The sequence below is a fragment of the Peromyscus eremicus genome, chromosome 22 (genome assembly GCF_949786415.1).
Source record: "Peromyscus eremicus chromosome 22, PerEre_H2_v1, whole genome shotgun sequence".
NCBI lineage: Eukaryota > Metazoa > Chordata > Mammalia > Rodentia > Cricetidae > Peromyscus > Peromyscus eremicus.
In genome coordinates this window covers 10,871,961-10,887,575 of record NC_081437.1, presented here as the reverse complement: position 1 = coordinate 10,887,575, position 15,615 = coordinate 10,871,961, and the positions used below count along the sequence as shown (strand labels likewise).

At 44.3% G+C, this 15,615-nt stretch overlaps 2 protein-coding genes and 1 long non-coding RNA gene across 3 annotated transcripts in view; 1 reads left to right on the top strand and 2 right to left on the bottom strand.

The window, feature by feature from the left end:
• Positions 1-6,781, bottom strand: part of LOC131897739 (probable serine/threonine-protein kinase samkC) — a 47,075-nt gene extending 40,294 nt beyond the window's left edge. Inside the window, exon 1 of the mRNA XM_059248728.1 lies at positions 6,685-6,781. Coding sequence (XP_059104711.1) covers positions 6,685-6,781 — 97 coding nt within the window. The remainder of the gene's footprint in view (positions 1-6,684) is intronic.
• The window catches only part of LOC131897413 (uncharacterized), a 29,774-nt gene that overhangs the window by 4,393 nt on the left and 9,766 nt on the right, over positions 1-15,615 (bottom strand). Inside the window, exons 2-5 of the mRNA XM_059248329.1 lie at positions 12,380-12,428; positions 11,726-11,777; positions 10,411-10,506; positions 367-9,334 (exon numbers count right to left, since the gene is read on the bottom strand). Of these exons, the coding sequence (XP_059104312.1) occupies positions 8,482-9,334; positions 10,411-10,506; positions 11,726-11,777; positions 12,380-12,428 (1,050 nt within the window). The 3' untranslated portion in view covers positions 367-8,481. The remainder of the gene's footprint in view (positions 1-366; positions 9,335-10,410; positions 10,507-11,725; positions 11,778-12,379; positions 12,429-15,615) is intronic.
• Positions 11,332-14,225, top strand: LOC131897415 (uncharacterized). The gene is made up of 2 exons (XR_009375674.1): positions 11,332-12,084; positions 14,019-14,225. It is a non-coding gene; the product is annotated as an uncharacterized LOC131897415 (long non-coding RNA).

The following is a 15,615-nucleotide window of genomic DNA, read 5'->3' as shown; positions in this document are numbered from 1 at the left end:
CTGAACCCCAACCCTTGGGTTCCGGCAGTTTGCACACCTAGTCCCACCCACCCCACAAGTGATCTTATGGATGCAAATAGAGTTCGATTATTGCCCCTTTATTGATCTTAAATTACAGACCCATTCTCACTCCCCTCCAGAAAGCTCTTTCTTTGCTGAGGGTGCAGGCAGTGGCTGAGCAGAAAGGGCAGCTAGGTGAAGATTTGCAGGCTATAATTAATAGAGGCAGGTCTCTCCTTATCTACTAACTTCATGTCTCCAAAATTGTCCAGCTTTTGGATTTTTTGGTGTGGTCCCTAGGAGGCATAAGTCCCTAGGAGTTTATAAGTCTTGAATCTTTATAGCTATGTCCAGGCTTCTCCTTACCCCTGAGCCTCTCCTTGGTACTGTGATGGGGTCCCTCGTTGTGACCTTGCCGGCTCCTCTCAGAATAACTGTGTCTATTCTCAGAGGGACTGTAGTGAGTTCTCTCAGAATGACTGCGGTGGAGTCTGGAAGAAGACCTGTATAGCCTGGACTCTGAGGGAAGGTGGTGGACTCTCCCAGAAGAATTATGCCTTTTCCTGCCAGAGGGACTGAAAGGGGTCCTCTCAGAGAGACTACCATGGCTCCTTTCTGAAGGACTGCACCGTGTCCTCCGGATGGGACTGAGATGGCACCTTTTTGAGGGACTGTGTCCTCTTCTCTCTCGTCCTCTTCTCTCTTGAGGACTAAGAGACCTCCTAGAGGGACTCCTAGGGCGTCTCCCAGGACTGGGTCGGCTCCTCCCTGAAGGAATGCGACCTATCCCCTTAAAGAGACTGTAATGGATCCAGTCAGAGATACTTTGAAGGGTTCTCACAGAGGGACTACTATCCTGTCTCGGGGAGGGACTGCAAAGACTCCTCTCAGAGAGATGTCTAAGGGTTCTGTCAGAGGGACTGCTATGCCTTCTCTGAGAAGGACTGTGGTATCTCTTCTCAGAGAGACTTTCATGAATTCTCTCCCAAAGGATGCGCTTAGTCCTTTCAAAAGGCTTATTATGGAGGGCCTTCTCCCTAAGAAGCCATGTTGTTCTTCCTTGGGTGTGTGTGTCTCTTTAAAGTGACTCTTCAGGGATCTCTTCAAATGGGAGTCAGGTCCCATTCTCTCTTGGGCCTGAAATTTGGCTCCTACATGAGAACAGTTCTTAGACTCCAGATAGGAGATTTCATCACCATAGTTTTTCTTTGCTCTGCCAAAATGCCGTTGACATTTTGAACTACACTCAAATGTTGGAAGTTTGAAAGAGATGGATAGTGGCATCTCTTTCCGAAGCCATGGTCTCCAATTGCCAAGGTCTGGGTTGGAGAGAGCTCACTTGTTTTGGCTGTTGAGTCTGTCTACATTGGTCACCTGTTCCCTGCAATCTGTCCTCTTGCTTAGGCTTCACACCTGCTGACCTTGGCTGGGCAACTGGTGTGCTGGCTTCTTTGCTATCTCCTGCTAAACAATAACCCTTGGCTTTTTGTTTAGGGTGCAAGTATTTGGTTGACCTCAAATTGTCTGGCCTTGTCCTGTCCTCAGGCTTCTGTCCAGTATAAGCCACAATTCTATGTGCTATTTGGAATGCCTGCCTTAGGCCCTGGAAAAGCAGCTGGATGAACTTGGGCTGAGAGGATTTCTTAGGTTGTGTCTTCGAAGAAACAGTGCTTGTTTGAATGGTTTCAATACTCTTGCTTCTTGATGGACACATCATTCTAAAAGGACTCTCTTCCGGGGTTTCACTATTTTTGTAGAGCTTTGTGTTTTGTGTTTTAAGTCCCTTGATGGTTTCCTTCAATGGATAGTTTAAGTCAAAGGTCTTTTTGAGGCTTGATTTCGACCATTTTTCTTCCTGATTACTTTCAAAGCCACTCTCGGATACAGAGTGAACCTGACGGAATTCATGGTGCTCAGAGTCTTTGGCGTCTGTCTGGCGGACCACCCCATGGCTGCCCCGTTGCTTTTTTCTTTTTTTTCTTTTTTTTTTTTTTTTTAAGATTTATTTATTATGTATACAGTGTTCTGTCTGCATGCATGCATGCAGGCCAGAAGAGGGCACCAGATCTCGTTACAGATGGTTGTGAGCCACCATGTGGTTGCTGGGAATTGAACTCAGGACCTCTGGAAGAGCAGCTAGTGCTCTTAACCACTGAGCCATCTCTCCAGCCCCCCGTTGCTTTTTTCTATTGTGCACTTTTTGGGAAGATCGGGCCTGGAAATCTCTTGGAGTAGTTGGACTCTTGGAAGCTGGAGGATAGATTTTAGCTTTCCTTCGTGATGGTGATGTAGTGCTCTTCCATGTATCTGCTCTTTTTCTCCCACGATGCTTTGAGACTTGAGGTCTTTTCCCAGTTCTCAGTCTAAAACCAAGATGCAACCGAATCTCACCGTGGCCTTCAGGGGTGCTTAAAAGGTGGATCTGCCCCAGGCAGAACACCTTAGATTTTATACTTTGAAGGTCTGGAACAGGGTGCGACTCAGACAATTCTACATTTTGTGTTCTGGTGTTGGATGCCATAAAATTTTTACAGTGAATCTGTGGCCCTGCACTCGGGCCACAGGATGCCCTACCTTGCAGTCTAGGCTTATGCTTGAATTTTAGAGACAGCTCATCTGGCAGCTTAGTTTCTGTGAGCCCCTCAAAAGGTATTATCTCTTGCAAATGTGGCCCAGGGTTGCCCTCTAAAGACTGAGGACTTGTTCCCAGGCCCAACTCAGAGGACATCACATCTTGCAACGGTTGCTCTGAATTGAATTCCATAGATTTCAGAATTGTACATAATTCTGATGACTTGATATGCTGCAAATGTGGCTCATCCCTGAACGCTATCTGTTTTATTTTTTGAAGTTGTTGCTTTTGACTTAATTTGTGAGACTTCCGATCTCGCTTCTGGTTTCTGGCATTGAGTTCAGAAGGCACTACTCTATAAACCTTTGAGTCAGGCCTGCTTAGAGAATCCCACAAACTGTGATTCTGAACCATGATTGATCCCTGTATCCTTCATTGTGTAGATATATGTGGGCTCAGATTTCACACCTTTCCACTTTGATGCACAGTTGACTGACTCAGGTTTCATACCTTGAAGGTGTAATTCTGGTGTTAACATAGTTAATTTCCTGTCCTGTAAATGAGCGGTTTCCAACTGCAAAGGTTCCCTGCCTTACCAAATGTCATTTTTAAAGATTTTACATCTTGCCACAGTGGCTGATACACAAAGCCTACGGGTTTCCCTTTTTGAAGTTTGTCCTCTGAAATCACTTCGGAAGACTTCATACCCTGTGAGCATAGGCCAGGACTGACCTCCATAGATCTTCCATATTGAAGCTTTGTCCCCAGAATTGACTGAGAATACTTCTCATCTTGTAACTGAGGGCCTGAGTTTAACTTCCCTGATTCCCCATTTGGGGGCTTGGACTCCACTGTCACACCTTGTAACTTTGGGCCTTGATTAAACTCTACAGACTCCTTAGCTAGGAGCCTTTTCCCTTGAGCCAACTCAGACGGCTTTTTATTTTGTGTCTGTGGTCCAGAATTGAGGTCCACTGCTTTTACACCTCGGGATTTTATCTGTGTTACCACCTCAGAAGATTTTATACTTGTGACATGTTGTCCCATAGAGTTCACACCTTGAAGTTTCATGCCCATGATCATCTCAGGATATTTCAAATCTTGTAAAGGGGGGCCTGAGTCCAGCTCTACAGATTTTGTACCTAAGAACATCTTCCTGGGGTGAAATCATGTTTCTTACCTTGTAACTTTGAACTAGGTTTGATTTCTACAGATTTCATACCATGAACCCTCTTCCCTGTAATGACTTCAGAGGTCATACCTTGTAAGTGTGGTCCAGGACCAAAGCCCACAGACATGTCATCATGGACCTTTATACCCATGATTGTCCTTGAAGATTTCAGATCTTGTAACTGCGGGCCTGGTTCCCAGTCTTCCATTTCCATTTCTTGAGGCTTTGTCCTCAGAAATGAGTTAGATTTTATACCTTGCCACTGTGGCCCAGGTTTACAGCCTAGTTTGACACGTTGAGTTTTGGTACCCGTAGCTAACTCAATACATGGTTTACCTTTCATCTGTGAGCTGCAACTTAAATTAGTACATTTCATATTTGGGGACTCTGTTTCAGGTGTCAAGTCAGAACATTTTGCACGTTGCCACTGGGACCCGGAGCTCTTCTCAGATTTCATACCTCGAGGCTTTGTCTGAAGTGCCAGCTCAGAAGATTTTCCACATTTCAACTCTACTTTGTTTTGTGATTGTGGCCTTTGGCTTATTGCTCCGTATTTCACTTCTGAGGACTGTGACTCTTGTTTAAACACTGAAGGTGTCACAGTTTGAGGCTGTGTTCCTGGGGATGACACTAAGGGATTCACTGCTTGTGGCTGTATTCCAGGGTTTAATCCAGGAGAGCTCCTGTCTTCTAAGCAAAACCTGGGTTTCAATATCAATTTTATATTATTGATTTTGACCTTAAGTTTGGGTCACATGCTTTCGTATTTCTAAACTGTTGCTCAGAGTTAAAATCAATACTTTTGGACCTCTGAGACTGATGTTCCTGGGTTGACCCTGAAGGTTGTTTACCTTGTGACTTCAGCCTCGTAGTCAACTGATCGGATGTCTTCACATCTAGTTGTACTGAGGGTTTTAACTCTTTAGCTGTGACATCCTGAGGTGGTAACCTAAGACTCAGTGTAGAGCTATTAACTTGATAGTCAGACAGTGGTATCCAAAGATCAGATTTTGTATTTTCAAGCTGTGGTCCCTGAAGTAATGGCACACTTTTCACACACTGAGACTGTAGCTCTGAGGTTGATGTGATGTTTTCCCCTTCTTGTAGCTCTGGTCCTGGGGACAACTCAAGGGTCTTCACACACTGTACTTGTGGCTCAAGGTTAAAATCCACGGATTTTTTCCTTGAGGTTTTGGCCCTAGAGCCATCTCTGATGTCTTCCCACCTCTCAGCTGTATGGATGGTTTCCCTTCTGTAGATTCGACACCTGGAGATGGTGACCCACTATTGAATTGTAAAAATGTCACATACATATCAGGTCTTGGTGTCCACTGGATGGATCTTTCTACCTGTGTCTCTTTGTTTAGCTGATCAGTTTTGATCCCTTGAGGCTGTGGCTCAGAAGTTTTGTTCAAAGTTTTAGTTTTCTGCAGCCCTAGTGCTAACGCAGAGGTTTTTACTTGCTGTAACTGTGACTCCTCGTTGTGACCTTGCCGGCTCCTCTCAGAATAACTGTGTCTATTCTCAGAGGGACTGTAGTGAGTTCTCTCAGAATGACTGCGGTGGAGTCTGGAAGAAGACCTGTATAGCCTGGACTCTGAGGGAAGGTGGTGGACTCTCCCAGAAGAATTATGCCTTTTCCTGCCAGAGGGACTGAAAGGGGTTCTCTCAGAGAGACTACCATGGCTCCTTTCTGAAGGACTGCACTGTGTCCTCCGGATGGGACTGAGATGGCACCTTTTTGAGGGACTGTGTCCTCTTCTCTCTCGTCCTCTTCTCTCTCGAGGACTAAGAGACCTCCTAGAGGGACTCCTAGGGCGTCTCCCAGGACTGGGTCGGCTCCTCCCTGAAGGAATGCGACCTATCCCCTTAAAGAGACTGTAATGGATCCAGTCAGAGATACTTTGAAGGGTTCTCACAGAGGGACTACTATCCTGTCTCGGGGAGGGACTGCAATGACTCCTCTCAGAGAGATGTCTAAGGGTTCTGTCAGAGGGACTGCTATGCCTTCTCTGAGAAGGACTGTGGTATCTCTTCTCAGAGAGACTTTCATGAATTCTCTCCCAAAGGATGCGCTTGGTCCTTTCAAAAGGCTTATTATGGAGGGCCCTCTCCCTAAGAAGCCATGTTGTTCTTCCTTGGGTGTGTGTGTCTCTTTAAAGTGACTCTTCAGGGATCTCTTCAAATGGGAGTCAGGTCCCATTCTCTCTTGGGCCTGAAATTTGGCTCCTACATGAGAACAGTTCTTAGACTCCAGATAGGAGATTTCATCACCATAGTTTTTCTTTGCTCTGCCAAAATGCCGTTGACATTTTGAACTACACTCAAATGTTGGAAGTTTGAAAGAGATGGATAGTGGCATCTCTTTCCGAAGCCATGGTCTCCAATTGCCAAGGTCTGGGTTGGAGAGAGCTCACTTGTTTTGGCTGTTGAGTCTGTCTACATTGGTCACCTGTTCCCTGCAATCTGTCCTCTTGCTTAGGCTTCACACCTGCTGACCTTGGCTGGGCAACTGGTGTGCTGGCTTCTTTGCTATCTCCTGCTAAACAATAACCCTTGGCTTTTTGTTTAGGGTGCAAGTATTTGGTTGACCTCAAATTGTCTGGCCTTGTCCTGTCCTCAGGCTTCTGTCCAGTATAAGCCCCAATTCTATGTGCTATTTGGAATGCCTGCCTTAGGCCCTGGAAAAGCAGCTGGATGAACTTGGGCTGAGAGGATTTCTTAGGTTGTGTCTTCGAAGAAACAGTGCTTGTTTGAACGGTTTCAATACTCTTGCTTCTTGATGGACACATCATTCTAAAAGGACTCTCTTCCGGGGTTTCACTATTTTTGTAGAGCTTTGTGTTTTGTGTTTTAAGTCCCTTGATGGTTTCCTTCAATGGATAGTTTAAGTCAAAGGTCTTTTTGAGGCTTGATTTCGACCATTTTTCTTCCTGATTACTTTCAAAGCCACTCTCGGATACAGAGTGAACCTGACGGAATTCATGGTGCTCATAGTCTTTGGCGTCTGTCTGGCGGACCACCCCATGGCTGCCCATGGGGTCAGTCCTTTAGGTTCTAGGAAATGATAACTTGGTTTGGGGGTGGCTTCTAAAGATTTTGTTACATAAAAGTGTGTGCTTGGGATCAGTTCACCAACTTCCATACTCTCCACCAGTGCCTCAGGAATTAGACTCCTACCTTCTACCAATGGAGTCTCTGTATCCTCAAGCAATGGTACAGGGGCTATCTTATCAGAGCTGGTGCTTTGTGAACATGGGGCCAAGTTCACAGATTTTATATCTTCAAGTGATGGTCTTGGAGTCAACTCCACCATTTTTATATCTCCTTGTATGTCCTGTGATAGGGCTGAAAGAGCTTCTTCCATTCCTTGAGACTGATAATCGGGGATCCAATGTACTGATTTATTATTTTGCAAAAAATCTGTGCAGCAGACTTTTTGGTTTGGTTTGGTGTTGTGGTTCAACTGTCAGTTGGCCAGATTTCACATCTCGAAACTGAGACTCAGGGGCCGATGACACAGATGTCTCACTTTGCAGTTGTGGTATGGGGGTTAATTCCTCATATTGTGTATGTGTATGGTGTGATCTGCTGATGCAGTTCTGGGGCCAAATCTATACATACCACTGTTGAGGTTGGTGGTCCGTATTTTTCCATTTCTGGGACTAATCTATGGTTATGTCCACAGATTTCACAGTTTGCAATCTTGGATCTGGGATTAGGTGCTCAGATTTTACATTCTTTAGTTCTGGGGGAAAGTCCATTGAATCCCTCACCTTAGGCTGTGGGATTGTGCTCCCCCCCCCCAAATATTCCATTTCCTGTAGCAGTGGTATGACTGGCACTACTTCAGCTTCTGGAACTTGATGCTTTTGGCCCCTTCCTATAGGTACTGCACCTTGATCTGGTGGTGCTGGGATTGTTTTCCTGGATTCCATTATTTGATGATGTGACTTTGGAGTCAGTGACACACACTCTGTGCCTTGAGGTTGTGGCATAGTCTCCACGGAGTCTTCAACTTGACCCTGTAACCCAGAAGTCAATTGCAGAGACTCTTTGGTTTGAGGCTCTACAATTTGTAGTGGTGTGCTCATACTTCCTGGTCTTATGGCTTGATAGTTATGCAATGTATCCATCTTCACTAATTCCATGACTTGGTATTGTGGCTGTGGGGCTACTCCTACTGGTTCTATGCCATGTGGACTTAATTTGTCAATCATCTCCATGGAATCCGTGACGTGAAACAATGCCACAGGAGTTACCTCCAGGTCATCTGTGACTTGACTCAGTCTTGAGGCCATGCTCTTTAATTCCGTGGTTTGATGCTGAAGATGGGTTACTTTTATTGGTTCAACTACTAGTTTCAATGGCTGAGAAGTTACACTCACTGTTTCTGCTTGATTTGGCGGCTCTGGGGAAAACCCCACAGAGTCTATCAGCTCCGACTGTGATTCTGGGGTTACTGCCATTAAGTCCATAACCTGAAGCAATGCCAATGGAGTGACCTTTATTCTGTCAGTGGCTGAACGTGGTGTCTTGGGTGTCAGCTCCACATTAGTTAATTGGGCCTTATGTGTCTGTACCCTTTTTTTCTGGAAGACCTATGACCCTCTGCTCTATATTCAGCTCTAACACATGCTTTGAATCCTTTTTCACTAAAGCTTGTTCTTCCTGAATTATGTTAACTCCTAAATTTCTGGGAGATGGTGTGCCCGTTGATATAACTAAAGGATTCTATCTAAAGTTCTTGGCGGTCATCCTCGGGTTGTGACTGCCTGTTTGAGGGAAATGGCTGTGAAATGATTGCTTCCGTCCTATGGACTTCAGAATTCACCCCAATGTTCATGTGGAGATGAAATGATGGAGGATCTGGAGATGTGTTGGTATTTTGCTCAACACTCTGAGGGATGAGTGTAGGTAACTGAGTTTTCGGGAGCTCTTCTTCAGGGACTCCTTGTACATCCATGAAATGATTGAGTATGTTCCAGGATTTCTTCACAGGCAGAGGCATCACTTGTTGTCCCAAAGTAGAAACCTTCTGAGACATATGTCCTTCCAGTTCTCCTCTGATCAAAGGAGAGAGCTGGAGTGGAGCCCATACTAGGGGTCCTGGACTCTCATCCAAATCAGAATCTGACCCATGATTTGATTGACAATGAGTCTTTCCCTTATCTTTTGTTTTCTCTTGTTCCCAAGGATCTAAGGAATTTAAAATAGAGCTAATGAAGGAAGTTTGAGCTTGGAAGGGACGAAGAACTGCCAAATTCGGAGAAAGATCTAATTTCTCAGGATCTGTCAGCTGAGAAGTAGGCAGGGATGTGCCAGGGCTCCTGGGCATAGATGCTTCCTTTTGGGAGGAAACAGGTCCACTATCGCTCTGGAATTGCCAAGCTGTCCCTTCAGGAAACATGGGAAGATAAGACAGGCTCGAGCTGTTGTTGGATGATGTAGAGGACATGCTGTAGTCAGTAGAAATCTTTCCCTTTTTACAGTAACAGCTGGGTGGGACAATCTCCTGAACCACAATGTCAGAGACGGAGGAAGAAGTCCCATCTTGGGATTCTGAAACATTCAGCTCCATAAGTGTTGATCTGAGAAACAAAGAGAAATGTTTTCATTTTCTTTAGAATCAGTAGGGGAAGTTAGAGAGAAGGGAGGGAGTGGTTATTTCAAATCCAGAATATTTTCGGTCTAAGGGAGAGATGAAGGAAAAGAGGGGTTGCATCCACAAACATCAATTATTTATGTAAAGAATTCCTCCGCCAAGAGCAAAGTAGATGAGTCCATCAGTAGAGTACATGCTATACAAATAGAGAAGCTGAGTTCCATCCCTAGAACCCACAGGAAAATAAAAGAACACAGTGTCCCAGTGCTGGGCAAGCAGAGACAAGTAGATGCCCTGGGCCTCACTGGACAGCCAAGACTAATCAGTGAGTCCCAGGGAGTGACGCTATCTCACAACACAAGGTGGATGGCTCCCAGAAATGACACCCAAGTTTTACACACCACACACATACACACACATGCACACCTGTGCTTGGTATGACCTGAGTTTGAGCCCTAAGACTCACATGTTGGAAGGAGAGAACTGACTCCTGTGGCTTGTCCTCTGACCACCACATACATCATGTTGCACCCATGTGCACACATGCAAAAAATACAAATGAATAAAATATACACATATATTTACACAGTGAGGCCTAGAGAAATAGCCCAGAGGTTAAGAGCCGTGACTTAGTGACTGCTCTTCCAGGGGACCCAAGTTTGAATCCCAACACACACATGGTAGGCCACAAACATCTGTAACTCCAGTACCAGGGGATCATATACCCTCTTGTGATCTCTCTGGGCACCAGGCATGCATGTGGTACACATACTTACTGCGGGAAAAATATCCAGACACATAAAATATAAAATAAATAAAGCTCACAAAACAGTTCTCCACTGCTTCTCAAACTAACTTTTTTCCTTTACCTCCTTCCTTTACTTTCTTTCCTTCCTTCCTTCTCTTCTTCTTCTTCTTCTTCTTCTTCTTCTTCTTCCTCCTCCTCTTCCTCCTCCTCCTCCTCCTCTCTCTCTCTCTCTCTCTCTCTCTCTCTCTCTCTCTCTCTCTCTCCCCCCCCCCCGCCCCCACTCAGCCCCCTGCCTTGTGACTCTGTTTCCTGACCTTGCATTATCCAGATGTTGGAAGATCTGTCGAAGACTCCTTTCTATTGACCAGTATACATATTCCTGGGTCCAGTCAGTAGGAAGTCCTGAAATACTGGACACAGCAGAGTATGTCAGTGGAACTGAAGTGACATTACAGTAGGAATAGAAAGATAATTTAGGAAGGAGGCAATTGCTTTCAGAGTAAATGAAGTCAGAGTGCCAGGTATTTTACGTACAGCATTCACAACGAAGATAGTGTCACGGGTAGGAATTCTATTGCTGTCATGAACCTCAATGAACATAAACAAGTTGTGGGGACAGGGTTTGTTTCAGCTTACAACACTCAGGTCATACTCCATTGCTGAGGGAAGTCAGGGCAGGAACTCAGGGCAAGATGGATCCAAGAGGCAGGAGCTGATCCAGAGGCCATGGAGCTGCTTACTGGCTTGCTTTCATGGTTTGCTCACCCTGCCTTCTTGTACCCCCTGAGACCACTAGCTCATGCGTGGTACCACTCACAGTGAGCTGGACCTTCCAACATCAATCATCAATTAACAGAATGCAGCCAGGCATGGTGGCTCATGTCTTTAATCCCAGCACTCGGGAGGTAGAGACAGGTGAGTTCAAGGCCAGCCTGGTCTACAGAGCGAGTTCCAGGACAGCCAGGGTTATACATTGAAAAAAAAAAAAAAAAGAAAGAAAGAAAAAAAGAAAAAAAAGAATGATGGTGATATTTTATTTGTATTAAAATGTTATTTGTATGTTAATAAATAAAGTTGCCCGGGAGTCAGAGCTATTAGCAAGCCATAGGAAAGCCAGACAGTGATGGTGTTCGCTTGTAATCCCAGCACTTGGTAGGCAGAGCTAGGTAAGTCTCTTTGTGTTCAGGGATACAGCCAGCATTGGATACACACGCCTTTAATCTCAATACCAACCATAGAAGACCTGGAGGGCTGTACAGACAGGCAGTGACGAGGCAGTCATATGGTTGGGTTTACAACCAATGAGAAGGCAGAGCATAAAGTCTATATAAAGACTTTAACACAGGAAGTAGCTCTCTTTCGGAGAGGTAGGACCACCACAGGAGGACGGGTAAGGTTTTTGCTCTTAGCTCTGACCTCTTGGCTTTCTTCTTTGCATTGGTTCTGTGTTTCTTATTTAATAAGACGGTTGGTTACATCTACAATGTACCACAGGCTTGCCCACAGGGCAATCTGGGGGGGCAATTAAGGTTCCCTCTTCCAAAATGATGGCAGCTTGTATCACGGTGACAGGAAACTAGTCAGCATGGGTATTTGTCACAGGACAGTCTGTAGACAGACTCTGCTTACCGTGTCAGATCAGCTACACTGACGTTCATCTCTGTTTCTTCCAACCGTGAAACTGTAACAGGAGCCAAGAAACTGTTAGCAGAGTGACTGCTGACGTCATCTAACAGAACCCCCTTCATTTAACAATTAGGGGAGCAAAGATAAAGTCACACCCATCGTGAAGCTGATGAGTGGTACAGCACAGCTATCGAGTTTTGTTTTGCTTTTTAAGCATACTATCCTGTCTTCATCATGTACTAGAAGTGACCCAGGAGAAGCCCGGACTGGGAACGCAGCGCTGGGGGAACACAGAGATCCCGATACACCTTCCCCTTCAAAGATGGCTACCCCACATCCACATCCGTGGTAGAGGAATAAAGGTAATGGACCTCCTGCACCACACTCTTGGTAGTTCATCTTTGTCCATCCTCCTCTCCCATACTTTGGGCTCTACATGAAGATGTAGGGACAGAGAAGCCCGGGGAAAGGAAACAATGGAGGATGGAGCTGTCTGCCTGACTTTGGAAGGAAAGATGTCAGAGAGATGGGCGTACTCTCCAGGCACACCCTCTTTTTCAACTTTTTTCCACTTCAAGTGGAAAGAGTCCTAAAGCAGGTCCACAGTTGATCCGTCATCAGCCTTGAGCTGCCCCATAAGGATAGAATCATTCTTACCTCTGAGTTTCCGGATCTGTCTTAGAGATCTGTTTTGTTGCTTGGAAGTCTAGAAACACAGAAAGAGAAACAAAGTCAGGTTTATGTTCTAGTTTGGGGATTTTATTGACAACACATCTCATCTTATCTAGGGGATAGCGATATGTTTTATCAGTTGTCATCTGCAAACATATCATTAGTTACCATCTCATTTATTTAGTTGTGAATAATGGATTACATATCCTAAGGGACCGTCAAGATGGCTCTGTGGGCACAGGTGTTTGACACCGATCCCGATGACATGAGTCCCATCTCTGGAGCCCACATAGTAAAAGGAGAAAAGCAATTTGCACAAGTTGTGCTCACCTCCATGTGCATGCCATTTGTCCATGCATGCACCCACGTGCAAATTAGTAAGTGTTTAAACAAACCTAAGTCCTAGATTATTATGTGTAGTCCTGAGACTCTAGAGGTAAATATGAGTCCTGTGCTCTAGAGACTTGCATTAGTAAGGAAAACAGTCAACTACACAGATAAGATGCCATGTGGGAGCCAGCAAAATGGCTCAGTGGCTGAAGGCACCTGTTGCCAAGCGTTGGCAACCTATGTTCAATCCCTGAGGCCAGTATTGTAGATGAAAAGAACTGACTTGTTTAAAATAACCCTGGACTTGAATTATAACCTGTTTTATGTTCAAGCTATCTGTGTATTATTTCTCCTGCAGTTGTACATAAAATGGTTTTACATTCAAAAACAGGACAAATACTATAGAATTGTATTACATGAAATATATAGAATATACAAATTCATAGAGACAGAGAGATTAGACATTATCTCAAGATGGAGAAGAAAGGAATATAGAGCAATGATTTCCTAAGTACAGAGTCTCTGTTTTGTGTGATGGAAAAGTCCCACAAATGGACAGTAGTATCAGGACATAATATCATGAATGTAATTAATCAATACAATTAATGTAATTAATGAATATCATAAATACAGTTATTGAATGAATACTGCAAATGTAATCAATGAATACCACAAATGTAATTAATATCATGAGTGTAATTAATGAATACCATGAATGTAAATAATAAGTAAATAAATGAAAAGAAAGGTCTGCTAATTGCCAAAAGTAACCACAAACAGAAGTGTAAGGGAGCAATTTACTGGACCAAAAATTAAGACATATCATAAAACAAGTTCATAAGAACAGGAGCAAGCAGGTAGAATTTAAAAACAAAAAAGTTCTGAAATAATCAGTAGGCAGAGGCAGAAGAATTTCTCTGTGTTTGAGGACAGCCTCATCTAAATAGTGAGTTCCAAGACAACCAGGGTTATATAGAGAAACCTGTCTCAAAAGAAACAAACAAAAAACCTTAAACCCAGCTCTGCAATAAATTCACTTACATATGGCAGCTTAATTGAAGAGAGCTCCACATAGTGACAAGAAATGATTCCATAGCTGTGATAAGTGCTGTCAACTTGCTAAAATCTAAAATCATGTGGACCTGTGCCTCCGAGCATGCCCATGGGGAACCGTCTTGATAACCATACCTGGGGCGCCACTGTGGTGGCGCCATTCTCTGACTGGGATCCTAGACTGAGTCAGTGGGGAAAGAGAAGTTTGGACTCATCACTCATCTCCGCTTCTTTACTGCAGATGCAACGTGACTCGCTAGCCTAGGCCCCTGCAGCTGTGACCTCCTCTACCACGATGGACCAATGGACCATAACTTTGGGTGATGGTGAGCTGAAGTGAACCCTTGCCCCGTTAAGGCTCTTTTGTTAGGGCATTCTGTGACAGCGACAGAATAGAAACTAAGACAGTGGCAAACAGTGAGAAAAATAAAAGTGGATCATTTCTCAACATGGGATTCAGAGGTGGGCTTTAAGTGTTTGGGAATTCAAATGTTGAGGGGCTGGAGAGACGGTTCAACTGCTAAGAGCAGGGGCTACACTTACAAAGGACCCAGGTTCGGTTCCCAGCACCCACATGGTGGCTTATAACTTCAACTCCAGTTTCAGAGGATCTGATCTCTTATGACCCCTGGAAGTACCAGGCAACATGTGGTGTACATGTATACTTACTTGCAGGCAAAATCCTCATATACATAAAATACAAAAAAAAAAACAAAACTCAATTTTTATGAAAAAATTCAAGTGTGAAAAATAATGTGAATTTTTTGTTGTTGTTGTTGTTTTTCATTTTTCAAGATAGGAGGGTTTCTCTGTGTAAATCTGACTCCCCTGGAACAACTCTGTAGACCAGGATGGCCTCAAACTCAGACATCTGCCTGCCTCTGCTTCCTGAGTGCTGGGATTAAAGGCGCGCACCACTTCCTCACCACCCCATCCCCCACTCCTGGCTAGTAATGTGAATTTTAAAGTAATCAAATGTGAAAGACTAGAACAAAGAAAATAAATCGATTAAAAAATTCTGGGGTTGGGGATTTAGCTCAGTGGTAAAGCGCTTGACTAGCAAGCGCAAGGCCCTGGGTTCGGTCCTCACCTCTGGGGAAAAAAAATTCCTACCACCTTGGACAATGATCTAATTAAAGAAAACTTTTTAAAAACTCTAATAGCTAAAATAGATCTTAAATTTCTCATCATACACATGAAAAAAGTCTGAAGTGAAAAATGTATTAACTAGCTTGATTTAATTATTATACAATGCAAAAAGCAAAACATATTACGCTTCATAAAGATGTATTTGTTAATAACATTATTTATTTGTATGTATATGAATGTTTACTTGTATGAAAGTGAACCACATGTATGCCTGGTGCCCCTCTGAGTCCAGAAGATGGTGTCAGATCCCCTGGAACTAGAGTTACAACAGATGGTTGTGGCATACCGTGTGGATTCTGGGAATCAAACCTGGGTCCTATGCAAGAGCAGCAAGTGCTCTTAACCACTAAACAATCTCGCCAATTAGTATCATTTTAATCCAGCAGAAGACGCCCCCACATGCTCATTTACAAGTTCTAAGTGACAGATTTAACTCTTATTCCTAGGCCCTGGGGCCTGCCAGCAAACTTGGCTTCACACTGAAAAGTACAAGGCCTGAAGGGGAGTCCCCAGAAACCTTTAGCCACAGGCTGCTTGTGTAGTTCACAGTCTCTATTAGTTACTCCTAATGCTGTCCCAAAAGCAGGCTGAGGAAGGAACGGTTTAATTTGGCTCACAGTCTGAGGGTGCAGAGCATCATGGTGGAGAAGGCAGGTGTTAGCTGGTCACATTCCAGTCACAGTCAGAGA